At 36.2% G+C, this 26,536-nt stretch overlaps 1 protein-coding gene across 4 annotated transcripts in view; it reads left to right on the top strand.

Moving 5' to 3' along the window:
* ZFC3H1 (zinc finger C3H1-type containing) overlaps positions 1–26,087 on the top strand; it is a 60,480-nt gene extending 34,393 nt beyond the window's left edge. For 3 of the 4 annotated variants that reach the window (XM_069081934.1, XM_069081935.1, XM_069081933.1), the window contains exons 15-35: positions 51–593; positions 679–788; positions 1,878–2,009; positions 2,119–2,240; positions 4,745–4,846; positions 5,099–5,221; positions 6,648–6,831; positions 8,860–9,046; positions 9,806–9,994; positions 10,754–10,991; positions 15,601–15,706; positions 15,788–15,986; positions 16,569–16,663; positions 20,332–20,442; positions 20,775–20,879; positions 21,007–21,172; positions 22,061–22,161; positions 24,035–24,136; positions 24,725–24,764; positions 25,024–25,086; positions 25,214–26,087. In XM_069081934.1, the coding sequence (XP_068938035.1) occupies positions 51–593; positions 679–788; positions 1,878–2,009; positions 2,119–2,240; positions 4,745–4,846; positions 5,099–5,221; positions 6,648–6,831; positions 8,860–9,046; positions 9,806–9,994; positions 10,754–10,991; positions 15,601–15,706; positions 15,788–15,986; positions 16,569–16,663; positions 20,332–20,442; positions 20,775–20,879; positions 21,007–21,172; positions 22,061–22,161; positions 24,035–24,136; positions 24,725–24,764; positions 25,024–25,086; positions 25,214–25,351 (3,156 nt within the window). In that variant the 3' untranslated portion in view covers positions 25,352–26,087. Of the gene's footprint in view, positions 1–50; positions 594–678; positions 789–1,877; positions 2,010–2,118; positions 2,241–4,744; positions 4,847–5,098; positions 5,222–6,647; positions 6,832–8,859; positions 9,047–9,805; positions 9,995–10,753; positions 10,992–15,600; positions 15,707–15,787; positions 15,987–16,568; positions 16,664–20,331; positions 20,488–20,774; positions 20,880–21,006; positions 21,173–22,060; positions 22,162–24,034; positions 24,137–24,724; positions 24,765–25,023; positions 25,087–25,213 lie in introns of those variants that run through there. The other variant, XM_069081936.1, reaches the window with a different exon arrangement.
* Positions 26,088–26,536: the final 449 nt, after the last annotated feature.

Raw genomic sequence — 26,536 nt, 5'->3', positions numbered from 1 at the left:
TCTTGAGATCAATCATAGAAAACGTGAAAGTGTATGCTTTCTTTTTCTAGCCAAACAAAATGATAAAACTAGACAGCTCCCCTGCATCGAGTCCGAAAAAGCATTCAGCCGAAATGATTGCTTTGGAAAAAAAACGATTACAGCAACTAGAATATGAATATGCTTTGAAGATTCAAAAGCTAAAAGAAGCTCGTGCTCTTAAAACAAAAGAACAGTCAAATACAGCCCCTATTTTGGAAGAAGAACCTGAATTTTCTTTACCTCAGCCTTCCCTTCATGATCTAACGCAAGACAAACTGACTCTAGACAGTGAAGAAAATGATGTCGATGATGAAATTCTGTCTACTTCAAGCAGAGAGCGAAGGAGATCTTTCCGAGAATCCAATTCTTTCACCAAACCTAACCTTAAGCACACAGATACACCTAATAAGGAATGCATAAACAAACCGAGTAAGAGCACTGTGGAGAAACCTGAACTCTTTCTTGGTTTAAATATTGATGAATTGAAAAGATTGCATGCTAATGAAGATAGCCTGAAGGAACTGATTTCAAAAAGTACTTCCATCATTTCAGGAAAAGTTTTGCGTGGTCAAGTAGGTTACGGTTTATTTTTAAAAGTTAAATTTTGCTTTCTGAAATGTTTTTTGCGATATGAAACATTTTTGGTTTGTTTCTTAGGAAATTTCTGTGGATGTGGATATTGTTACATCACAAAACAAACAAACAGAAGGAAAACCATTTCCATTTGGACCATATCATAGCCCTCTACTTGTTTTTAAGTCCTACAGGTAAAAGAGAATTGGTTGTTGCTTTTCTGCTGTCATTGATAATGTCAGTTTTTACTGAAAGCAAATACATTTGTGAAATAGACTTTTGTTCTTTTTTAGACAATTAAATTAACTTCTGGATCATAGAAAACAGAATTGAAGTCCCTAGGAAATGAAATTGTTTTCGGTTCTTTAACTCTGTGGTGATGGGGAAGGGGATGTGTGAGAGAGAAAGAGAGTAGGCAGGAGAGGGTAGGAATGTGGGATAGTCAGACAAGCTGTCAGAATTGGTAATGTTATTCTTAAAAAGATTGTGAAATTCTTTTTGGATTTGATTTTTACATTTTTTTAAAATTACAGAACCAACCGTGCTGAGGGTTTTTTTTTTTTTTTACTCTTTGTAGTTTCTGATTGGTGGTCCTAAGCATAAAGTGTTGTTTGAAGGTTTCAGATGGTAGAGCAGACATTAGAACCCAGTGAGATCTTAGAGACCACTTTGGTACCTCATTTTACAGATAAATGAAACTGAGTTTGGAAGCTTAGATAATTTGCTGCTGCTATATTACTTGTGTAACAGAGTAGATGTTAACAGGATTTGAACCCAGACCTTTCATTCCTTTTACTCAAATTTCTATTATGTAAAATTATGTTAAAAAAAAAAAGAGTTCAATTGCTTATCTGTCTTGGGAAAGATTTCAGGTAGTACTTTTTGTTTATATTAGCCATTGGCATGGTTTTTTTTAAAAAAGCCAACAACTTCAGAAACACCTGTAGTATGTCACATACTTACCCTGGCTGTCATTAGCCCTCACCTAGATGATTTCAGAAGTTTGTCAGGTCTTCTCATTCTCTTAACCTCTCATCTCTCAGTTGATATTTCAAATTGCTTTTCACGTTACACTTTCTTTTCAAATGATATAGTTTTTTTATAACTCCTCTGCTCAAAGTAGCATATCATTGCTACTTACTTTCCATATTTTCCAAAGTCACTTCAGTATCCACTAACAAACCTTTTTTGGAAATAAGGTGCAAAATAGAAAAAAATGATTAAGATCAAATTATTTATCAGGGTTGCTTTTTTTAACTTAATTATTTTCCCCTCTTTCTTAGATTTAGTCCTTTTTTTCGAACCAAGGAAAAGCTTTACCTCAGTTCAGTATCGTACAGTAATATGATTGAACCCAAACAGTGTTTCTGCCGTTTTGACTTAACTGGTACATGTAATGACGATGATTGTCAATGGTAAGTTCTGGTCTGTCATCAACATTTTGTTTAATTGAAGCTATAATCTTGATGTCAATTAGTTTTGTACATAATCATTTCTTTTGTGCTGTTGTCATTTTACTTATAGGCAACACATGCAAGATTGCACTTTTACCCGGAAACAGCTGTTCCAGGACATTTTGTCTTACAATTTATCTTTGATTGGTTGTTCTGAGAAAAGCACAGAAGAAGAAATTACAGTTGCAACAGGTTTTTATCAGCCATTTCCCCCATCTCCCTCGGCCACACCCCTTCCAGTTCTCTAAGTGAAAATATGAATCTGACAAATTTAAAATGTAACTTTCCATCTAATTTTGGTTTTCTTTAAATGAATTCAGTAAGTTTTCTTGAGTTAGAAATGTCAACTTGTTTAAAAATAGTAATAGTCTGCTTGTAAAGGATTTGAATCTCTGTAGAAAGAAACTTAATGTTAATTATGCAAGCCCCTGCTCCCTTTGTGTCATTTAAAAAAACCAAACAAGACTTGAGTCATAGTAGATATTAATTAAGTTTGTAGTAGAAATCACTTTTTATATATTTTATTGGAGTGGCCTTAGTTAAGCTAGGTCTATTTTAAGTTTTAGTGTGCTATTCTCCCTGGAGAATACATGGTGACTATGTTATATGTTTTTATTGATGCCCCTGAAAACCTTAATGTGTGAAAATCCTAAACCTTTCTATATTTGGAATCCATTCATAGCTAAAATTGCTCAATTAACTGACTCAAGGGACTTGATCTCCCTTAGTGTTGCTGTGAAAGCTTAGAACTTTTCTAATCTTCCAGATCAGCTATTTAATTGGCTGCCATATAAGGTCCAGAGAAACTATTCACATTCTGTGGTTTAAAAACTCTTTGCCTTTAAGAAAACACCCACAAAGGCCTGTGCAGTTTCTGAGCTTAGAGTCCTCACTAGAGAGCTGGTTAGAGAGGGGATGGTCGTAGGTGCAGGCAGTTCTCTCATTCTTTATTGCTGAGGATCCTGAAACCCAGGAGATGAAGACATTTAACTAACTTAAGGTCATTAGGCTAATAACTGGAAGAGTTAGTGTTTGAAGTCAGGCCTCCCCATTCCAAATCCCTCCTTTCCAGTCTACTATGAATTGCTTCACTTCTGAGAAAAAGACTGCTCCTTAGTTCTGGAAAGATGCAGAATTTAAATTTAATCTTTGTCAACTTTAACAAATTTAAAATGACATTTTCCTTTTATTTAGTGTATACCTTCCATAAGATAGAATGGAACAGTATCCATAGAGATTATTCAGCATGTAAAATAGTGATGCTTAATTATTTTAAGTGGAAAAAAAGTGTGATTATCTGGGAGAATGAAACTTTCCATGTAGTTTCGATTCTTTTCAGCCAAGAAGTCTGAGTAGTTAGCTTTTTAAGGAAAAAACATCCTAATGCTGTTCATCCTTGTTAGTGTGGAGGCAGCAGAGCATGGCAAAGGGCTGGAATTGGCATCAGGAAGTTCTGGGTTCCATATCACCTCTGACACTTAATACCACTATGATTTGGGGCAGGTCTTTTAACTTTTCTAGGCCTGAGTTTCCTCCTCTTTAAAAAAAAAAGAGAGGATTAGATTAGATGATTACCAGGGTTCTTTCTAGCTTTATATTTATGATCCTAAATTTCATGCTGTTCATTATTGGCATTTTTAAGTACTAAGATTTTTTAAAAACATAGCTTTTTGAATAGACTTGCTAGCTTAGTTATCACTAAGCTTCAGTTCCCCCATCTGTGAAATGATGATTATAGCACCTGCAGTACCGACATCACAAGGTTACCATGGGATCAAATGAAATTAATATATTAAAAATGCTTTGAAAACTTTAAAACTACAGCATATTTGTTGTTGTTTTTTTATTAAAGCATTTTATGTTTGTAGCTTAATACAAATTTTCTGTAGCTTCCAGTATGCCCAGATTGATGATGTGGTTTTAAAAAAATCAATGGACTTTTTAAAAATTTGGACAGCATTTAAGGAAATTACAGTTCCTAAAATTGTATGGAAAAGTAATAAAAATAAATATTTCCTGTTTAGGAGTTTTTCATACAATCTAAGAACTGCATTAATACTTCAAAATAAAACATTTTTTTTTCTGGTACATCACTCATTTTGGTGAATGACCTTATTTTTTGTTTTGCATTGTACATTGTCTTGCCTGACCAAGATAATGCAATTTTAGATTTTTGATAATTTTGAATTCTATTAAATTTTTCAGTATACTCTAGCTTTGATTTAGAATAGCCAATTTCTTGGGTCTATACTGTCTTTCAGTTTATTTTTCTATGTTTCATTGAGTGGAAGGTGCTGTGAGATTTATTAAGAAATTTTTAGATAACCTAGGCTTTGCCTTGGGTAGATAGAATGCTAGTTTTACTAAATGACATACAATTCTTTTTGTTCTCGACTCTTTATTTGCTGTTTTTTAACTGCCCTTCTATTTTTTTATTTTTTTAATTTTCTTTGTTACTTCCTAACCATTTTTACCCTCTCACATAGTTCTCATTTTAGCTCTCTTATATTCCCATGATCTGTACCTTCTTCATCTCATTTTTTTTGGTGATATTTGCCCAACTCTCTTGTCTGTGGAGACTCAAAGGGGGTGGAGAAATGTACCCCTGAGCTTTTCCTTCATGAAACAGTATGATACAAATATATGCAACTCTATCCTATACAGTATTTATGAAGATAGCATTGTTCTAATTTCAGAAAAATACATTGAAAAACTTTTTGGTGTAAACAAAGATCGAATGTCAATGGACCAGATGGCTGTTCTTCTTGTTAGTAATATCAATGAAAGTAAAGGTCATAGTAAGTACTTTTTCCTTAAGTTGTACTTAAAACAATACTATTTTGTGGTAACTTAAAGGAAAATGCAGTTTGTAATGTTATATAGTGACTCTTTAGAAAATAAGCTCTTCCGATGGTATTGTGTTGTATGTTTTATATATGTACATATATCTTTATATATGTAACCACTGACATTTTCATTATATAGCTTATTGCTTTGGTTATCTCCCCAATCAATATGCATCTCAATCAGTTCATATTCTTTTGTCTTAGCACCTCCATTTACAACTTACAAGGAGAAAAGGAAATGGAGGCCAAAATTTTGGAGAAAACCTGTTTCGGATAATAGTAACAGTAGCAGTGATGAAGAACAATCCACAGGACCTATTAAATATGGTAAGAAAAAAGATTAAGATATCAAAGTCAGTTTTGAAATTGTTATAAGGGCTCTGCTTTATAATACTTTGCTTTATTGGAATAATCTTGATTCTAGAAATTTCTGACTTACATTTATTCATGTAAATTTAAGAAACCACCCAGTGAGAAAAGTATACTCTTATTAGTTGTACCATTTAATTTTTTTAGATTTCTGTGTAATATTTCTTAGAGATTGGATTTATTTAAATAACATTTAAAACATACTTCAGTGGCAGCTAGGTGACACAGTGAATGGAGCACCGGCCCCGGAGTCCGGAGGACCTGAGTTCAAATAAGGCCTCAGACACTTAACACGAAAACTAGCCGTGTGACCTTGGGCAAGTCACTTAATCCCAGTTGCCCTCCCCCCCCAAAAAAAGATTTAAAACATACTCTGTTTGGAGTTTAATGTGGTGTGACAGCCACAGACTCAAAAGGTTAACTTAGATTGCATTAATAGAAGTACTTTGAGAATAAAGGTAATGCTAGTCCGGTTCATTGTGTTCTTGCTTGGTAAGACTGCTTCTAAAGTAGTGTTCAGTTTTTGGCTTCACATTTTTAGAAAGATCATTGTTGAACTGGAGCAGCACTTGTTAGAGGGAGTCAGCCAGGGTGGTGAGGAACTTGGAAAAATGTCAGTGAGGACGAATTGATTGATAGGACTTAGAAGTTTAGAGAAAAGACTTTGGGGAGGGGGATATAAGTGTCTGCGTGGGTTTGAGAGGCTGTTGGAGTGACCAGACATTAAGCTTACTCTGCTTGGCCTCAGCAAAGAGCTGGTTTGAGAGGCAGATTTTTGTTGCCTATGTGAAAGAGCTTCTTATCAGTCAGAGCTGTTTGAAAATGTAATGGCGTGCTTCATGTAGTGTGAACTTGCTGACCTGAGAGGTCCTGAAATGAGGGCTGACTGATCGGTTGGTGGCAGAGAGCAGACTCGTGCTTCAGCCAGGGGTTGGGCATTAGGACCTTAACACAATTAACAGGATCTGTCACTCACTGTTAACGACTGAGTGTTGAATGCAGGAGATGAGACGAGGTAGTTGACAGCGCTGTGGATAACGAGCCAGGCCCTAGACCCAGGGACAGGTGGACCCGAGGTTAAGACACTTAGTAACTGTGTGACCCTGGGCAAGTCACTTAGCCTCTGTTTGCAAATGGGGATATAATCACACTTACTTCTCTGGTGTTGTAAGGGTCCAGTGAGATAGTAACTGTAAAGTGCTTAGCACAGTGCTTGGCACATAGGAAGTGCTGTATAAATGTCAGCCTCTGCTATCATCATCATCATCATTATTATTATCTTTATTCCATTCTCTTTCCTTAGGCAGTCAGTTTCTTTTCATTAGTACAGTTCTGTGTCTAGTTGCTAAGGAATTTTTCCACTGAATAATATCTTCCCTTATAGCTCCCCCACCCGAACACCGGACCAGTGTTCCAGTTTTGGATGCTGTTGTCACTCCTGATGATGTCAGATACTTTACAAATGAGACGGATGACATTTCTAACCTGGAAGCAAGTGTTCTTGAAAACCCTTCTGATGTACAGCTCTGGATCAAACTTGCATACAAGTACTTAAATCAGAACGAGGGGTAGGTCAATCTTATCTTTGTGTAAGCAAATCTGTTGTCCATTTATATTTTTATGTGTTTGAGGTTTATTTCACCTGTAGTAATCGGGTTTCCTTTTTAGTGTTAAAAGGAGTCTTTGTTTCTTTGTCAAAGCCACAAGCACTTTATTGTTTCAAAGCAGTTAGAAAAGGTTTAAGATTAGATCTTGAGTTGTACATGAGCTTAGTATGAGTAATAAATTATATTGGAGCATTAACTCCAGATGGCTTAGTTCAGCATGGAAGTTGTTGAAATGGAAAATAGTTGATGCTATACGGAGTAATTGCTGGTAAAAATGTCAAATGACAGTCTATCAAATTTAAAAGATGGTGGTAAAACAAGAACTTTTCCACTTGGGATTCCATCATGTTAAACATTTTAGGAGGGAACAGATTAATGTTTTATGACATTTCAGCAAAATTTGTGGGTTTTGACTAAGTGAATGCAAATTTTGGTGAATTGACTTAGGGGCATTTTGAACAGCATTATTTTATTTGGTATTTGTGTTAAAGCTAGATCTTAAATTTGTATGCTGACATTTTTTCAGCCTTAATTGAGTAATTTTTGATGATGGATGAGCTAAACAGAAGATTATATATTTGCTTAAATGTACTCTGTCACATACCTAGGGCATTTGAGCTGTGTATAATAATGGTGACAGCTTCTGAAAGGTTTCAGTAGCCTCTGTGTGTTTGGCAAGACCAGAAAAAATGTTTTTACTATGTAAGTGGGTGATGACAACTTATCACTGAGAGAGGGAGAGAAGAAATGGCCCCCATAGGAAGGTTCTATGTCTTCTGTTCCTCTCTTCTCATTCCATTTGAGACTACTGTCTCCCTTTTTATAGGCAGCAGGGTAGGTGAGTGTGTGGGAGGGCCAGATTAGAAGTAAAAGAAAATATAAGTGCTGTAGAGTGTTTGTGTGGATTTAATGTGATCAAAATATCCTGAAAGCTAATTTGTTATTTGGTAATGGAGTCACAAGTGTGGTGAATTATGTGAAACATTTGAGAGAAGTTTCTGACTTAAAAACTAAATTTGACAAAAGTATTTTTGTTGTAGAATGTTCCCTTGTGGGATACATTTTTTCTGATGCAAGCGTCCAAAGAGATTGTAGTCGTACCAGCTATATTTTTCTTACTTGACTCTGTCCTACTTTAATGATGTATGCGTTAACTAAAATCTTAAGATAAATTTTAGAAGCATTTTCCTTATGGCATAATGTAACAGTGTTAATTTAGTGCATACATTTGAGTTTTGTGCTCATTTAGTGTCCTTTATGGGTAGTTCCTGTGTTGAAGGGATCAGTTACAATGTTTTCTTTTGTGACTCACTGAGTGAAGGCCAAAAGGACTGTACCTTATTTTATGAATAGGATCATGAGAGAATTATCTTCTGCAGGAGATAGCAAGTCCTTGAACGTTGAAAAGGTCTTTTATATTGAATGCTTTGATATTTTGAGTTGGCAGTGGTTGACCTTGAGAGAGAGAGAGAGTTGTTTAACTTCTCTTGGACCAGTATAAACCCATAAAAGGCATTACTGAACATTGACTTTCTGAAGCACGTTTGAAAGGTGATAAACCTGTGGCTTTATAATACTGTGTTGTTTTCACCTGTGATAAATACTCACTGAACATTTATTTAAAAAGTAATCTCTTTGTTGTTCAGTCCATAGCTGAAAGTGTTTTAAATTCAAAATACATTTTTCTTGGTTCAGATCTACCTTGTCATTAAGAAAATTGTTATCTAATTCATATGAAGTGCCTGATATAGAGATGTAGTATAAATGATAATCCATTTGCACATGTGGTACAGGAAGCCCATTTTTCAAAAATAAGAAATTAATAGACCAAAAAAAATTAGAGTGACAGTTCTGCGTGCATATATCCCATCTTGTTATTAAAAGATTTTTTTTAAGTATTTAAAACATATACACACATATACATTTTATATATATAGATACACACATATACATTTGTGTACGTATAAACTAACAACAAACAATACACAGTTCTTCCTCAGAGTGTTTGGATGCAGCTTTAAATGTTCTGGCTCGAGCACTGGAGAACAACAAAGAAAATTCTGAAATCTGGTGCCATTACCTCAGATTGTTCTCAAAAAGAGGAACTAAAGAAGAGGTGCAAGAGATGTGTGAAACAGCTGTAGAATATGCTCCAAATGATCAAATTTGGTGGACTGTAAGTAAATATTGGCACAGATTTTTCTTGGAATTACATTGGGGTCATCAAACAACTTCATCTGACTAGATCTTTTTATGTTTTAATCTGCAAGTAGATTCTCATGTATTCATAGGATCATAAAATTTAGAGCTGGATGGGACCTTAGCAATCATCTAATCTCCCCTTTTTTTTAAAACCAGACACTTCTTTTGACTTCGGTTTCCTCAACTGCAAATCGAAGGGGTTGAACTAGATGACCTCAGAGGCTCCACCTCTGAATTGGTGAAACTGATGTCAAGAGAGTTTGTGACCTCTGATACTTCTGTTTTTAATAATCTCGGAAGATAACTTGCTTCCTTAGGATTCATAGCAATGTAGGCTAGGCAAGGAGAAAATAATTTCATTTTCTTGTCCCCTTGAGGAAGATGGTCTTAGAAAAAAAGAATTTCAGGCAAGAAATCCATTTTGTATTTTGTTAGTATTTATATTTAGTCAGTTTGGTAGAAGGTTAGTAGTAAACTTTTGGATCCTTGATAAAAGGAAAGAGAAAATTGTACTACATAATCTGTTATATACCTGTTTATTATAATACCTCATTTCCATTTAAACTTGACTTTCTAACTTAACGGTTTCTTGAAACGTGGCTTACATGAGTTTGGTTACTAAAAATAATATTGGAAAATGATAAGTTTAGGCTACTACTTTAATAAAATCAGCAATCATGACTCATTTCTGTATATAAAGTATAATTTAATTGTGTGAACCATTTCTTGACAGTTTTTGAACCTGGAAACCACTTTTGATGGAAAGGATTATGTATGTGGTAGGATGCTTCAGTTCCTCATGGAAGCAGCAGAGCGGGAGGATTCCGATCTTCTGTCCTTTCAGCTGTTGGAGTCTCTTTTGTTTAGAGTTCAGCTGAGCTTATTCACAGGAAGATACCAGAATGCCCTTGCCATCTTACAGGTGAGCATTGACTGCTTTTTTTTTTTTTTAAAGCAACTGGGGTTAAGTAACTTGCTCAGGGTTACATGGCCAGTTTTGTGTGTGTGTGTGGGTGTGAAGTATCTGAGGCCGGAACCGATCCCAGGTCTCCCAGCTCTGGGGCCGGCACTCTTACTCACTGCACCACCTGGCTGCCCCGAGCATTGACTTCTAACATTTGAACTAATATTGTGTTGGAAGACTTTATTATATAGGTTGAAAATTTCCTCATGTTGGATATTCCAGATTTGAGCCTTAAGAGCAGTTTCACTAACCACTAGTGGTAAACCTTAATTTTACTTTATTGAAGCAAGTTTTGAACATCGGGCCACTGTTTACATATTTTTCTTGAATCATTTTATTAATCTTCTTAATTTGGTATTAAAATTTTATCAGAATGATTTTATTATAGCAAATAATTTCCATTTATTAAAAATTAGTGGTCTTTTGCAAGTGTAAATCTCATTTAAGAAAACTTGGCTTTTAAAAATGCTCCATTTAATTGAATACATATTCTAGAAAGTTTTCACCGTGGCCACTTCCTTCTTTTTCAGTTACATGTTTTTCTTGGACTATTGACATTGTATTCCATATCAGATTTTTGATTGCTTTTGTCAAATACGTAACCGCTCAGAAACAAGGCAGTTTTGTTCCTCTTTGCCCTCCATTTTTTGCATCTTAGTCCAGTGTGTCATTATTATTTTTAAAAAATATTTTGGATTAATTTTTCATTTTACATAGAATGCATTGAAATCGGCCAATGAGAGAATTGTAGCACAACACCTTTCAGCAAGTGATCGATGTTTGGCTTGGCTGGCATACATACATCTCATTGAATTCAACGTTCTCCCTCAGAAATTTTATGATCCATCTAATGCCAATCCTTCAAGGATTGTTAACAAAGAGCCATTTTTAATTCCTTGGCAAACCACTCAAGATGTGAAGACTGATCATGACATGTTAGTAGCTGTTTTTGAAGGTATGTGTATACAAGTTTTGAAATTATTTAGAGCAAATCATAACCACCAATGTTGAGACTTAGCATTTTTTAAGTTGGGCATTTACTTTCAGATGTTTCAGGGGTTCAGCAGTTCATTTGAATACACTAGTAAGAATGGGTATAAATATTTCATACGGTATTCATGCTTGGTATGATGAAACAAAGATATATGAACAGATGAGTAAAGAAGTGAATTTTTAGGACACTTATTCTTGGAAAATAATTTAAAGAAACTAGAGCCTATATTTTGTAACCATTTTTGGTGTACTTATTTCAAGATGTTGCCACATATTAAAAACTAGTCAGGGAATGCAGATTATGTAATGAGCAGATGACATACACAGTTAACTATTAAGGAGATTTAAAAGGCAGTGTATTTTAACAATCTTGGATTACTACTTCTTGAGTACAGCAGCGAGTCTTTACTGAATTACAGTCTTTCGCTACACTAGGCACTATCTGTATGTGATAGAATAATGTAGCTGAGGAGAATGTGGATCAGAATCAGTAGGCCTGAAGTTGGACCAGGAGAGAGCAGAGGAGAAGGAAGTTGAATTGGCAAGGTCAGAGAAGAGGTCTGTAAGACGAGAGAAAGGACTGCCTATCTAGATCCTAATGAGGCGGTGATGTGGGGCAAGTACTAACAGCGCTAGGAGTCTGCCGCAGTAGCCTGCGAAGGCGAAACTGTGTGTGCAAACAAGAAGAGATTGTGAATTTCATTTCAGATGTGCATCAGGAAACTAGTGATGTTGCAGTGGACTGCATGGGTCAGGTGTCTATATATTTATCAGAGGCAAATGACTCTTCTCTGCATTCTAAGAGCAGAGATTTCCCTCCAGAAAAGAAGTTCAGGGGCCTTGAGAAAAACCTCTGTGCTTCCCAGATTGTCAGACATGTTGAAGGGACACACGCACACACACACACAAGTCCAGAACGGCTTTAGTGAGTGAACACAGAAGAAGAGAAGGGTGTGAATGTGAGGAGGTCGGTGGGAATCCTGACCTGGATCAAGAGGTGGGATGGAGAAAGGGAAGGAGGACCTCTGAATACTTGGCCTTAAATATGAGGTCATTCTCCAAAAGAAAAGGAGCTGCAGCCCCCTAAAAAGCAGCAGCGCCTTGTCTACCAAGTAATAAAGATATGACTCTAAAATACCCAGGTATCATGGGTGAGGTGAGAGTAGTGGTGGTTGGAGGGACATGTATCCAGAACTTGAAAGAGAACCCCACAAGACATGTCACGCTACATGATGATTGATAGGGGGACAAACTATCCTGTGGGAAAGAATCTAGGAAGCATTGCTAAAACTTAAGAAATGTTAGGAGCACAGATGATGTTAAATTATCCCTGCAAGGATTTAAAAGAGCGCTGTGAACAGAAGTTAACCAGGCAGTTTTAGACTTGATTTAAAGGAAAAGCTTTATTGTGAACAGCTATCCAAAAGTAGAATAAGTTGCTTTGGGATGAATGTTCCCTAAATTAGGGGTCTTAAAGACCGAAATAACCATTTGTATGTTGTCAGGGAGATTTTTAGTTCATGCTGATTACGGAGAGCCTTAAAAGCTATAAGACTTCTTTTTTATTGGAACAGCATGGTGAAAATAGTATAGACTGAACTGAAGCAATTTCCATCTTTATTCTTTCCATCACCCATAATCAGAAACTCTGATTTTTTTTCTCCTCTTCCCCCCTGCCCCATCTTCATCTGTTCCTATGAATTCCCTTATCTCAATTGTCTTAACTATTACAGTGGACTTTCAGCTGGTTTTCCCATTTCTACTTTTTCTGTTTTCTAACTATCCTTCATTCTGCTTCCAGAGGAGTCTTCCTAATGTATCCCTTATTCAGAACCCTTCAGTGGCTCATTACAAAGTTCAGACACTTTAGTCTGTAATTCACAACCCTCCATAATATGATTTTGTGGAAAAAGTACATTTTTGTTCACACAGTAGTATCTTCCAAGCCAAAGTACTACCTTTGGCTTCAGCCCGTCTGGATTTCATTGTCTCTCTCAAGTGCACAGCCAGAATTGTTAGACTTCTTTGCCTTCACTCAGTGCTTAGCACAATGCCTGGTGTGTATATATATATATATATATACATAAAATAAATGTTTATTGATTGTCTGATTCTCTCATGGTGTTTCCTGTGCCTATCTAATATAGCTTCCTTTCTATCTCTACTTGTTAAAAATACTAGCTATTTTCTAATTTTATTTCACAATTAAATTTTAAAAGAACAATTATATATACAAAAAAGATTATTTGGGAAATGGTGCAGCTTGCTTTAAAAAAAAATTCACAATTTGTCCCCATTTCCCTCTGAATTCCCTTTTGTTCTTTTCTGTGCACAGAAAAAAAAATTTTTTTCTGCCCTTTTGGAGGGGAGAAGTAAGGACAATTGGGGTTAAGTTACTTGCCCAAGGTCACACAGCTAGTTTTAAGTGTGTGAGGCAGGATTTGAACTCAGATTCTCCTGACTCTAGGTCTGGTGTTCTATTCACTGTGCCACCTAGCTGCCCCCCCACCCCCCCCAAATGTTTTAATGACTGACTTTTTTGGGGTAGCATTATTGCTAGTTATTCCCTCCCAGCCTATTCTTCCCCACTCCCAAAAAAAGACACAGAGAGAGCTCTTATAACAAATAATGATATACAAGCAAATTGAATCCATGTGTTATCTAAAAAATACCTCATCTTTGCCTTGATTCCTCTATCAGGAGGTGGGTAGCATTCTTCATTTATTCTCTGAAATCTTGGTTGCTTATTGCATTGATGGTTTCTGCTCTATTTACTCTGTGTCCACACACATCCTCCAAAATTTCTATGAAACTATCCTTTTTGTCTTTTCTTATAATTCCATTTTGGGGGGGGGGAGGTGGGATAGATGAATTGTGTCTCCCCAACTTAAGATGAAAGTCACAGGCCTGATGTCACTGCTGCTTAACATGGGAACTTTGACCCACTTTATTTCCAACCTAGGCTAGTTTACTCTCCTTAGGCAGCCTGGTGACTTCCTGCCCTGTATTGATGCTGGACTTAGTTTGTATACCTAGTCAGTTCAGCACAATTGCAGCTCAGAGCTCCTGAACTCAAGTGGTCCACCATCCTCAGCCTCTCCAGTAGCAGGATACCATAATTGATTCAAGTCATGTCTAGTCATCCTGATCTCTATCTTGCCACTGGACCCAGATGGCTCTGGAGGAGAAAGTGAGACTGGTGACTTTGCACAGTCCTCCCTCACTTAAATCCAATTCACTTACAAGTCATGGTATCACCTTCCTAATGCATAAGTATATGTTTTATTCCTGTACTGTATTTTAGAGCTGAGTTTTGTTTAGTCTCTGTATTTCTGTATCTGCTAGGATGAACTCTGCATGTAGTAGACCCTTAATAAATGTTAAAGTAGCAAAATCAGCTGTGAGCCAATTACTACAGGTAAAGCCTAGGTCAGGGTGGAATCTGATGAATGAAAGAAAAATTGAGAGTTGATATATTGATTAGATATGAAGGATGAATGGGGAGGGAGGGGGAAGAGTCCAAGATGATGTCAAGGTTTTGAGACTGATGATTAATGGGACCTTTAGCAGAAATAAGAATAGCTCATTCGATAGAAAGGAATATGTTGTTTGGCTTTATACATGTTATTAAAAGTGGCAATGTGACACTTAAGTTTAAATACCCTTTACGCATTTGGAAATAAAAAACTGAAACTTGGGTGAAAAGTTGGTCCTTTCAAGATGGTGTTTTGGGAGTAATCATCATAGAGTTCATAGTGAAGCCATAAAGGTGTTTTATGAGGAAATATTAGTGTTCAGAGAGAAAGCAGAGGCCCAAGTTAAAACTTTGCCGTATATCCACATTGTGTGTGTGTGTGTGTGTGTGTGTGTGTGTGTGTGTGTGTGTGTGTGTGTGTGTGTGTGAAAGGGAGGAAAGGATCAGAGGTAATCTGAGGATAAGAGGAAGGTTTTCATTCATGTCAGATTCTGCTTCAGACACCAAAGAAGATGCCTTGGGCTTGGATTAGAAGCCCTAGTCACTGCTAACATTTACGACTGTGACTGAAGAAGAGCAGATAGAAAAACCAGGTTTCGGTGGGTTGAGGAATGAAGTAGGTGGTGAGAAGAGCTGGGGGACAGTAAGACAGGGGAATCTAAGACTGTTGGAAGGGAGGGTAAGCAGGGGATAGCGCCCGAAGGACACTTAGAGGACAAAGGGAGATCGATCACCTTATTTTGAGACTCTTTAGTAAAGAAGGGAGAAGAGTTAAAGAGACAAAAACGTGTTGAAGTGAAGGGTGGTGTGTTAGTGCCCGCGCAGGGTGGTCTGAATCTTGTCAGTTACATAGGAAGCAAGCAAGGGGAGACGGGATCGTTGGGGGGTGGCAGCGAGTGCTTGAGCAGGGAAGAGGCCTAAAGTACATGCGTTAGGAAATGAGCCTAGAAGTTCAGAGAAGCAAGAGAAAGTAATGACAGCGTGGAGATGGTGGTTGGACTGTCTAGATTACCCTGTGGACAGATGTTGTAAGTGTTGGAATCTTGTCATCATAGTTAAATTTGAGAAGAATCTTTGTTGACCTTTTTTGATACAGATGCAATTCAAGCATGTACCGATGAAAGCCTTGCTGTTGCTGAAAAAATAGAAGTCTGTCTTCCGCTGTATACAAACTTGATTGCTTTACTGCAGCTCCTAGACAGGTAAACTTGGATTTGCAAACCGTGGACCTTCCATTTAAAGGCTGATCTTTTCACCTTATTCAGATATCTTTTATTTTAAAGGTGTGAGTCTGCAGTGGAGCTCTGTCGGTCTTTATTGGCATCCTGTCCTGTGAACTGCCAGTTGTTGGAAACCCTTGTGGCTTTATATTTGCGAATGGACCAGCAAGACAAAGCCAGCGCAGTGTGGCTCAGTGCATTCGAAAAACATCCTCAGAATGCAGAGGTGTTTTATCATTTGTGCAAATTCCTGATCTTAAAGGTAAAGTGTGGCATACAGATATGGAAAACAATTTGCATGGCTCAGATCTTAATCCAGCACTGACTGTAGTTAATTCTAAGTCTGTTGTTTGTCACTTAATTGCCACACATTTTATTAAATGCCTGCTATGTCCCAGGCATGTAGGGATACAAAAACAAAACAGTTTCTGCCTTCTAGGTGGCTTACATTCTATAGGAGGAGACAGCATGTGCACTTGTAGACATATATGTGTGAAACAGATCCCAGGTACAGTAGTGTTGGAGGGAGAAAGGAAAGGAAGAGAGTACATTCCAGATGTGGGGGATAGCAGTGGCAAAGATTGGAGGAAGTGGAGTGTTGTGTGGGAGTACCAATGCAAAAGCCAGTGTGACCAGACTCTAGACTGTATGGAATAAGGCTACAGAGGTAGGCAGATGGTGGAGAGGTCGGCATGCATTTGGAGACCACTAAATAGCCAAGAAGTTGACTCCATTTTGCCCTTAGCCCTTCCATATAGGCTTCTTTTGCACTTATTTGCCCTAGCACACTAAATCTCAGTTTAACTTTAGTGATCTAATATGCGTCTCTCTCTCTCTTTAATAGGATCGATCTGACAGTATTCTTCCATTGTTGCGAGAATTCATTTCACCATATTTTGAACTTGGGTGTGAGGAACATAATCCTATAGATCTCTTTCGGTACGTTTTTGTAGAGGTAATTGGAGACTGTACTTAAAACAGGGGAAACCATTGGATTCATCGGTTTGATTTATTCTTCATGTAAGACTTTCTGATAGTAATCAGAAAGTTACTTGACCCCTTCTGCTTTTACTCATGCTGGGGGTTTTGCGGTCTTCATTAAGCATTATGTAAGAAGCTGTATCACTGTCCTAGACCAAACTGAGATAGTCACTGGGGACCCTGCTTGTGTCATTATAAGAAGGCCATCTTTTTTTTAATGCCATTGTTATTCTAGTGCTGCTTTAGTTTGCAAATAATGGAATACCATGATATCTAAAAGGGAACATAAAGATAATAAATGCAAGTAGGCTGCAACATGTTACCAGTGGTATTTTAAGATACAAAAAAGTGGTGAGAGAGTTAATTATGGAAAATGCATAGAACTGAATGAGGAAATGGACAGTCTTTATGGAGGGTGGAGTGGATGGTCATTTTTAAGGACCTGCTGTGAACCTGAAACCACTCAGTGCTTTATTCTGTTCCCTCCTAACAGTCCTTGGAGGTATGGCACAATTGGCAGTCGAACAAAGACAGGGCAGGTAGCTGAGTAGGAGGCAGTAGTTCAGGGCCTGCTGGATAGCCAAGGTCAAGGATTCAGTGTTCTGGGGCTAGGAGATGAAGGGCAGGCAGAATGCAGGAATAATATCAGCTGAAAGGCAGGGCAAGAAAATATTTGAGGGCCAAGAGGTTGAATACTTTATAAATTCCAATGTAGTACTTGTGCTGTACTGAGATTCATTGATACTTAATTTAGAATGTTACATTTAGGTTAAAATCAATAACAAGTACATCATTGGAATAAATTCATCTGAAAGCTTATCTTTTTAGTGTATAAAAAGAGGTATATGGTAGCAAAAAGTGCTGTTATGATCTTGGGCTACTTAGCAGAAATACAGTATTTTGCAGGAGCATCTTGGTGGAGGAGAGGGAACAAGGCCTCATTTAGCATCTACTCTGTGCCAGCTACTTTGCTAAAGTAATATGTCCTTTGCTCCTTACAACAACTCTCGGGTGGAGTTGTTATGCTGTTCTCTTTCCTGTTCTGCAGCTGAAGAAATTGAGGCAGATAGAGATTAAATAACCTGCCCTGGGATCATACTCTGTAATCTATCTGAGGCAGAGTTGGAACTCGGGTCTTCCTTCTTCCAGGTCTATTTAGCTGCTTCAGTAAGGGAAGTATATATTTTTACTCTGTGCTGCTGTGTTGGGCCACATCTGGAATAATTGTGGGGTGGTTCGAGAGGACTGAGATAATTTTAACAGGGGATGCAGTGCATATCCCAGTTGGAGAAGTTGAGAGCATTTAGCTTGGGGAAGGTAAGAAAACTGTCCTCATGGTTTTTTGTTTTTTGCTTTCCCCGCTTTTAGAAAGGCTTTTAGGCAGAAGAAGGGCTGGACACCCTGTGTGCCTTCATAGGACAGAAGTGGGGCAGTGTGGGGAAAACTTACAGGCAGATTTCTGTTCTATATAAAGAAAGGGCTTTATGAATTTGAGGTAAAAAAAAGCTCAAGGGGGAGAGATTACTTCTAACTGGAAGGGAGTTAAGGTTCAGAGCCTCATGGAAGAAGGAAGCATTAGGAAAAGGAGGAATTTCAGCAGCTAGAAAGTACAGGAATCCTTTATATGCATGGAAGGCATTATAAGTAAGGACTTGTAGATGGGAATTAGGAGGATGGAAATCTGAGAAGTAAGAGTGTTCTCATTTGGCTGAAATGTTAACTGTTTGAACAGGGAGTAGTAAGAAGTCAGATTGTGTTGAAAATTTTATATAGTAGGGAACCACTGACACGTTGAGCAGGAGAGTGGTGTGAACAGAGTAATGGATTAGAAATTGAATTCAGCAGATACTTTGTGCAGAATACTGTGCTGTTCAATGGAGGAGATACGGAGGTGGGCACAACTGGGATCCTGCCCATGTAGGAGCTTGCCATGAGGAATGTGAATCAGGAAATGTGGAGCATGGATTAAAGGGCAGTGTCTGGAAGAAAGTTAGAAGGCCATTATTTGGATAACAGTTGTGTGTATATATGTATATTTGTGTGTGTGTGTGTATGTATGTATATGTGTATATCTGTGTACATACACACACAATAATGTAATATGTAAATAAGGTAAGTGTGATGAGATTCATTACTATTATTGTGAGATTGAGTCCAGGAGCCATATACAAAACCTCATCTTAACTATGTTTCTAGATAGGTGAATATTTGACAATAATCTTTCACAAAATTGTAGTACTTTAAAGTTTATAAAGAACTTTTACACTCATTATTTCATTGACTTTTTCAATAGCCCCAGGACATAGGACAATGATTCACTTTTTTAAAAATAGTTTTTATTAATCTTACTAAATATGACCACAGAATTTGCTGTGTATTTTTAAAGCTTTGTTGCTCGTTTTGATATAGTCATAGTCAGTGTGCATATTCCCATTCTTTTTTCACTTTTCCTCATATATAAATAAGTGCATTTTTGTGTGTTCCATGTTCTTCTTTTTTCTTACAGTGCAATAATATTCCCTTACATTGGTAGAAACGTATTCAGCTGTCCCTCAGTTATTGGACAATTTGGCATTAGCGACAGCAGCTATGAAGATATTTGTACACATTGACCTTTCTTTTTTCTTTTAAAACCGTCTTCAAGGTCATAGCTGACATTTATATAGTGTTTTAAAGTTTACAAAACACTTTATTCACAGCACTATGAGGTAGGTGTTGTAAGCAGTATTTCTAGTACAAAGCTTGTCTGAATGAAGGATGCGGGCAGTTTGGATGCTGCTTGATCTTCAGGAAGATCGGACCAGCTCGAAAATCTATTCAGTCTAATAAAGCGCCTTTTTTCCTGCAGCTCTCCTAACATTTGCGTTTTGTTGCTTCTGATTATTTTGGCCAGTTTGATAGTTTTCAAAGATATCTCAGATTTTGTTACTCTGTGGTCCTGATTTGTAGGGAGTTGGAGCAGTTTCTGTTTTGGTTACTTTTCGAATTGCCAGTTCAAATTATTTGAACGTATCTTACAGTAAATTCATATAATTTTCTCATAGATGCTGAATGTCAGACTTTTAGCTCAAAATTTTTGCAAATATTTTGCCCTTAAAAAGTTTTTTTTTGTTGCTTAAAGTTCTTTTAGCTTCCTATAATTGAATCTGTTTTGTTGCTGATAATTTTCATTATTTATAAATGGACAAAACTGGATCTCCTCTTCACCACAATTGAGTTCCTATTAACTCTTTAAAAAATTTTTAATGTTAAAAAAAAATTAGATTATTGAAGCAATTGAAATTCACATATATGGTGTGAAGTATTGATTTTAGCCCATTTTTTACTCTACTGCTGTTCAGTTTTCTCAGCAATATTTTTTATTTATAAGTTTGTATTTACATATTTTTTTTTACTTTTCCCAATGTTCTATAATTGTGAGTTTAATCACAATTGAATCTCTTGCATACAGTTGGTTCTAGTTCTGAAGCCTTTTAATTGTTCTGATTTTTTTTTTTTAAATCGTAGCACTGATCTCACTATATATCCAGCTTCACCTTAGTTAAAATTTAGATTTTGAGAAACACAATAAAATTACTTCTCTGTAAGAAACTATTTCAAACAATAGTATACATTCTTGTTTTCAGATATCTGTTGAATGTTCCTGGGCCATTTGACTTTGCATCACCTTTGTGTAAAGGAAATTTTGATGATGAGATGTTAACCCATCAAGTCCCGTATTTGTGGCTGATCTACTGGTGAGAGATTATCTAGTGTGAGGAGAAAGATGTGTTACATACCAGGCATGCATTCAACATTTATTAAATTACAATTATGAGAAATTAAAGTGAAGTTAAGAGTATAATCTAAAAGCAAGCTTGAAGGAATTTGGAAGTAAAATATTGAAGTTTTTATTTACAATATACAATCTGAGATGAATCATTCAGCAATAACGGTTAACAAAGATCAAATGGAAGATTGCTCTGTAATAATGTCTGTCTAAAGTCTGCCTTTCCTTCACTTTAATACAGTTATGCAAATTAAGAATTGAACTGTAGAGATGTAATGTTTTTCTTTCCTGTCGTAATAGCCTATGTCAGTCTCTTCAGACAACTATTGAAGAAACAGTGGATGCATATGAGGCAGCTCTAGGAGCAGTCATGCATTCTGAGATGGTACAGAACATCTGGATGGAGTAAGTTCAGTTCTTAGTGTGGAAACTGGATTTCCAAAAGGAAGATTTTCACGTGTGTTATTATTTAATGCATAGTTCAAAAGTTGTAGAATTGTAAAATAGTTCAACTTTTCTTTTTCCCTCGCAGTTACCTCGTCTTTGCAAATACTAGAGCTGTTGGATCCAAAAATAAAGTCCAAGAATTCAAAATTTTTACGGATTTAGTGAACAGATGTTTGGTGACAGTTCCTACCCGATACCCAATTCCTTTTAGTACTGCTGATTACTGGACCAACTATGAGTTTCATAATAGGGTAAGATGTGTAATGTTGTTCTACAGTGAATTTTCCCTTCCTAATTTTACAGTCAATTTTGATTATCCTTAAGATAAAATTTTTTTTTTTTGCCAACTTTGTCTTAGGCAGCTGATATGTCTTTTTCTTATTCAGATTGTATTACAGCAAAACATGTTAGCTTTTTGTCACATAAAATGCTCTTTTTCTCTTGGAAGGGAAAAAACTGGAAACTAGATTAGGACCTGGATATCTGCAGTTCAAAAATTATTTTATACTAGAATTATTTCACAGTTAATGGGCTTCCACTTATTGAGATAGGAAATCATGATTAAATTATAAATTAAATGACTCAAAAGAACAAGTTTACTAAAATTAAATGTAGCTGTTTTTGGTAATTTTTTTTGATGAAAATATAGTTATGGAAAACATAACCTGAAAGTATCGGCACCTTTTCAGATGAAATATAATATATTTCATAATATAATGCCACTGCAAAATGGTTGGAACTTCTCAATTTAAAATAGTGAGACTCTCTTACAGTATTGTTAGGAGATATACCTCCTTAGGTAATCAGGATACCTAAGGTCTATGCTTGGTACTTCTAGAATAGTCTTTATCCCAGGGTTTTAAATCACTTATAAACATTAACCCATTTAAACAGTCATTCTATAGACAAGATGTCATATGACATGAAGGCCTGTGATTTGCTCGAGGGTTCCATAACAAGTGCATGGCTTTCATTAGTAGGCCACATTTCCTAATTCATATTTGGAAAACGACTAACTAGCTGTAATAACTTGTTCATAGCCCCATATGTCATCATAATTTATACACTTGGTTTGTTTCATAGGTAGCTAGATAGTATGTTTTTAGTTACATTCATTTTCCTGTCTTCATACTATGCAGGTTATTTTCTTTTATTTGAGTTGTGTTCCGAAGTCCCAGCATTCCAAAATCTTGGAACGATTTTGCTCAAATATGCCAACCAATCCTGGACTTGCACTGAGGTAAGGAACAGTATATAAATATTTTCTTAGTGGCTAGTATTCATTAAAAAAAAACATTTTTGGAAGTTTAAAGCTGTTCTTTAGACATTTTTTTCCATTGCTATCTGCAACTTGAGACTTAATAAGGAAATCCATTATCATTAGAGCATTCACATGAGGATCACACAACTTTTAGATCCTTCAAGTATAAAAGTTTAAAGGTAAATGTATAAATAAATCTTAATAGTACAAATAAAAGTGTTAGACAATACTGAAATTATTTTTTTCTTTAACTTGGAATTCAGTATAGTTTTTTCTCTAGGAAATTTTTTTATCTTCCCAAACCTCCAAAATTGCTATTAGATTAATATTGAAATTAGTTTGCATTCCTTGATCATTCACCACCTGATGAGAGAGATCCTAGGTGCCATGGGAAAGACAGTCTAAGATTATAAAATTTGCTGTGGATAATATATACAGGTAATTTATAACCAGTTTATTTAAAAAAAAAATCTCTTCTTGCCAAGGTTGTTGTGAGAGATATTTTTACATGATTCAGTAACACTTTTGTCCAGGATCTTTTTCTTGCTTAGAACACAATAACTTAGGAGGCTTCTCCTTGGTTTGTTCTCATTACCATTAAAGTGATTCCACTCCTTCCCCCCCCACAAGCCTCTGAACCCTCAGTTCAAAAAAGCTGCCCTGGGCATTTAGGTTCTAACATGAGTGTTGCTGCCCCCCACTATCCACAAGAAGTTAAGAAAATTTCCCTAAGGTGTGTGGTCATCCTAGTGAGTAATGTGGAGCTGTGGAAAAAGCCCTGGATTAGGGTCTGAGCATCAGGATTTTAGCCCTGACTCTGCCTCAGGCCTTGTGACCTCAGGCAAACTCCTCTGGACCTCAGTTTTATCTAAAGTGAGGGGCTTGGATGAGATGACCTTTAAGGTCCCTTCAGACTTTAAATCTGTGATCCTCTGATCTCAAAGTCACAGGTCTTGCTGATGGAGTTCAAGATGCCTAGGTGTATATCAGGTATATTTGCTTATCTTTCTTTTAAAGTGTTCATATTTCAGTTAACATGAACATTGGAAGTTGTAAAAAAGCAGAAACAAGAAATAAGACTTAAGAACAATACAACCAGTAGTTTTTTTGTCATTAGCCTAAATAGGTTCAAAAGTAAAGGGACTGTTCTAAGTTAAGAGCCAGTATTATGAAATACAATTTTTTTATGTACAATGTGGAAAAAAAGGACCTTGGACCACTCTTTTCTGTATGCTTTATATAACAGCTGAGACTTTTGAAAGTGTTAAGCGATTGGATCATTGATCCTTGCTGGCAGACGTTTTCTTTTTTGTATTCGTATTTGTCCTTTTGTTTGAGGGAGAGATGCAAAACCAGCTTAGTTATGATTTCAGAGACCTTTACATTTTCATTAAGTTGGCCATATTCCATTCCCAAATAGATGCAGGATGCAGGAAGAAAATGACCAGAAAATAGCAATAAATTGATGGAATAGTTCTTCAGATGTTTCAGTTTTTTGGAGAACTTTATGTGAAGAGATAGTTGGCATTTATATAGCACTTTTAGATTTTTGTAAAGTACTTTATATGTCTCATTTGCTTTCATCTTATTTGTTCTTTCTGTATGGTTATAAAAGGCAAGCATTTTACTTCTCACATGGCAAGATTCTTGACTTGTTGCTTTCCTAGGTAGCAAAGATATAGAAGCTGACTTTCTCAGTTGGCATTTGATGAAAACCTTTCTTACTATTTTCCCTGGTGGAGCTGAATTAACTAGATATGGCACTTTTGTTCAACATGATTCTCTTCATATACTATATTTGGATTTTCAATGGTTGCAATGATCTGTTCATTTTCCTGAATGTACTTTACAGGCTACTCCAGCAAGAATGGGAAGAAAGCAATGTTCAGATTCTGAAACTACAAGCCAAGATGTTTACATATAATATCCCAACATGCCTGGCCATCTGGAAAATGTAATGCAACAGTCATATACATGTTTTCATAGTTATTACTTTTGTTTATAAGATTTGCATCATACAGGTAAATCTGAAATCCGACATCCTTTTTTCCTTTTCCTGGATACCAAGAGGAAATGCTAATACTTGTACTTGGTTTAAAAAAATGGGAGATCTTTTGTTTTCCTTGAAGAAAACATTTATCAAGTAATCTAGGCACTATTAAAATGACATCTTTCAAGTGCCTTTTTTATGATTATGATTCTTTTAGAGATGGGCTTATTGTAGTAACTTTGTTTTTTACAATTTCCTTTTCTTCCCTGCTCCTCTACAGGTTATAGTAATTGTCATTATTAAATAGTGAATCAGTCTTTTTCATCAACATTGTTTATGATCAAAAACTGGAATGTTGTCTTCTTGTTAAGTTGATAAAAATTGTTGGATTTTTTTTTTCTTCACTATAGGTTATCCTCATTGGAAGTATAGCCTGTTACTTTCAGGAAGTTTTGTACTCTGATTCCACAGTCATTATTCTGCCAGTAATGGCATGTTAATTATGTTCAGAGATATATAATTTTCTTCCTTTTCTATATCCTTTTTTCTCAGAGCCATTGCTGCCGAGAGCTTTCTAAAAGGACAGAGAGAGGTAAGCTGGCATTGATAGATCATTTGTATAATCAATCTAAGTATTCAGATTCAAGGATTTAAAACTCATTTTGTTTAATGCCCAGATTTAAGCAGCCATCGTATTTCTTATATATTAAATATAACATGTGTAAGTTGACTGTTCATCACAGTGGGTTAATGATTGATTAAATGACTAAAGCATGTTACTTGTTGAATAGTTTTTGTTAAAATAAGATTTTTTGTCATGTTTGATGGAATTGTATATATCTTTTTTACAGGTCCATCATTTATATCAGAGATCCTTTCAGAAGTTACCTCTGTGTGCAACACTGTGGAAAGATGTAATGTTTTCACCTTTCATTTCAACTTGAAGTTTCCTAAAAATTTTCTGCATGTGCCATATCCATTGATGTGGTAATGCCCAGGTTTTAGCTAAATCTTAGTTGTCTGCTTCCCTGTCTCTTACAGCAACTGTTGTTTGAAGCATCAGGAGGAGGTAAAACTGATAACCTGAGAAAACTAGTTTCCAAGTGCCAAGAGATTGGAGTCAGCCTAAATGAGCTCTTAAATTTAAACATTTACAAAACAGAAAGCAAGAATCACTGAACACTGCGTGCAGTCAGTCCTAAGTCCTATTAATAATTGCCAAAATCATTTGAATGATTCTTCAAGATTAGGCTGTTCCCTGGCTAAGGTCTGTATAAGGCAGACAAGCATTGTTGATCATATCAAGTCCCCTACAATCTCCAGTCCTTGAAACCAGAAGCAATGAACATGACCCTCTTCAGTTGGATAAATGGACTTCCTGTTTGGCCTGCTTGTAGGCCCTTCCAGATTCTCATAACATCATGTACGTAAGTATAGTTCATCAAAGTGACTGACATTTATTTTTATTTTATTTCGTTATTTTTATTTTACTTTTCTCCCCTTACGTTGTGCTGTTTCCTGATTCACTTGACACTCTCTGATGCCTGAGAGATCCGTGTTTGGGATTAGTTCCTAGGGCTGTGTTTACAGTAAAAACCAAACAGTCCATTTTGTTTTTTTTTTTTCTTTTTAAACCTTTTGAGATTCTTCATTGCAGGATATAAAACAAAAGCAGTCCATCTTAAGGAAAGTGTAACTGCCATGGCCACAAGTCTGCTAGTGCACTTGAAGGCTCTAAGAGGGCTGTTCACTGCCCTTCTGCATTCTGGACTCGTTGCTGAGACTGTTTAACTTGAAGAGAAAGAAACGATCACATATGCCAGAGCATCAGAACCCAAGAGTGGTCAATTATTATGTGCAATTTTTTTTGTAAAGAAATTTTAATTTATAATAAAGTTTAACAGTTTAAAGAACAGTTAATATTTGAACTGCTTTGTATTAAAATACTACTCTGTAGTATTATAATTGTTTATACAAAATATTTTGAATATAAGTTAACTTTAAAACAAACTTTCTGTCTTTATTATCTATTCACTTTACACATTTTAGGAAAGGCTTGATGTTATCCACAACATTTACCATATAGTCGTCACACCCATAATTTACTCTTGACCATACCTCCCATAGAGTAGAAATTTAGTTTTTTAAATATGAGACTATGAGCTTTGTTTTGCATTGTAACCAAGCCAGTTAGGTTTGATAATGTTATACTTGTCTACAGAAAATGTCATCGGCATAAACTGGTAGTGTAGATAAAACATTGTACATCTGTCCAGTACACTTTACAAAGCCCGTTATACACATAATCTCACTTGACTGTCGCCTTTTGAGGTAGATAGAAGGATCCTCATTATAACTCAGTTT

This window comes from Petaurus breviceps, unplaced genomic scaffold (assembly GCF_028583685.1).
Source record: "Petaurus breviceps papuanus isolate PSGF00001 unplaced genomic scaffold, PetGlider_PUasm1.0 156, whole genome shotgun sequence".
Classification (NCBI taxonomy): domain Eukaryota; kingdom Metazoa; phylum Chordata; class Mammalia; order Diprotodontia; family Petauridae; genus Petaurus; species Petaurus breviceps.
The sequence above is the reverse complement of the archived record's forward strand: the minus strand, read 5'-3'. Positions and strand labels throughout refer to the sequence as shown.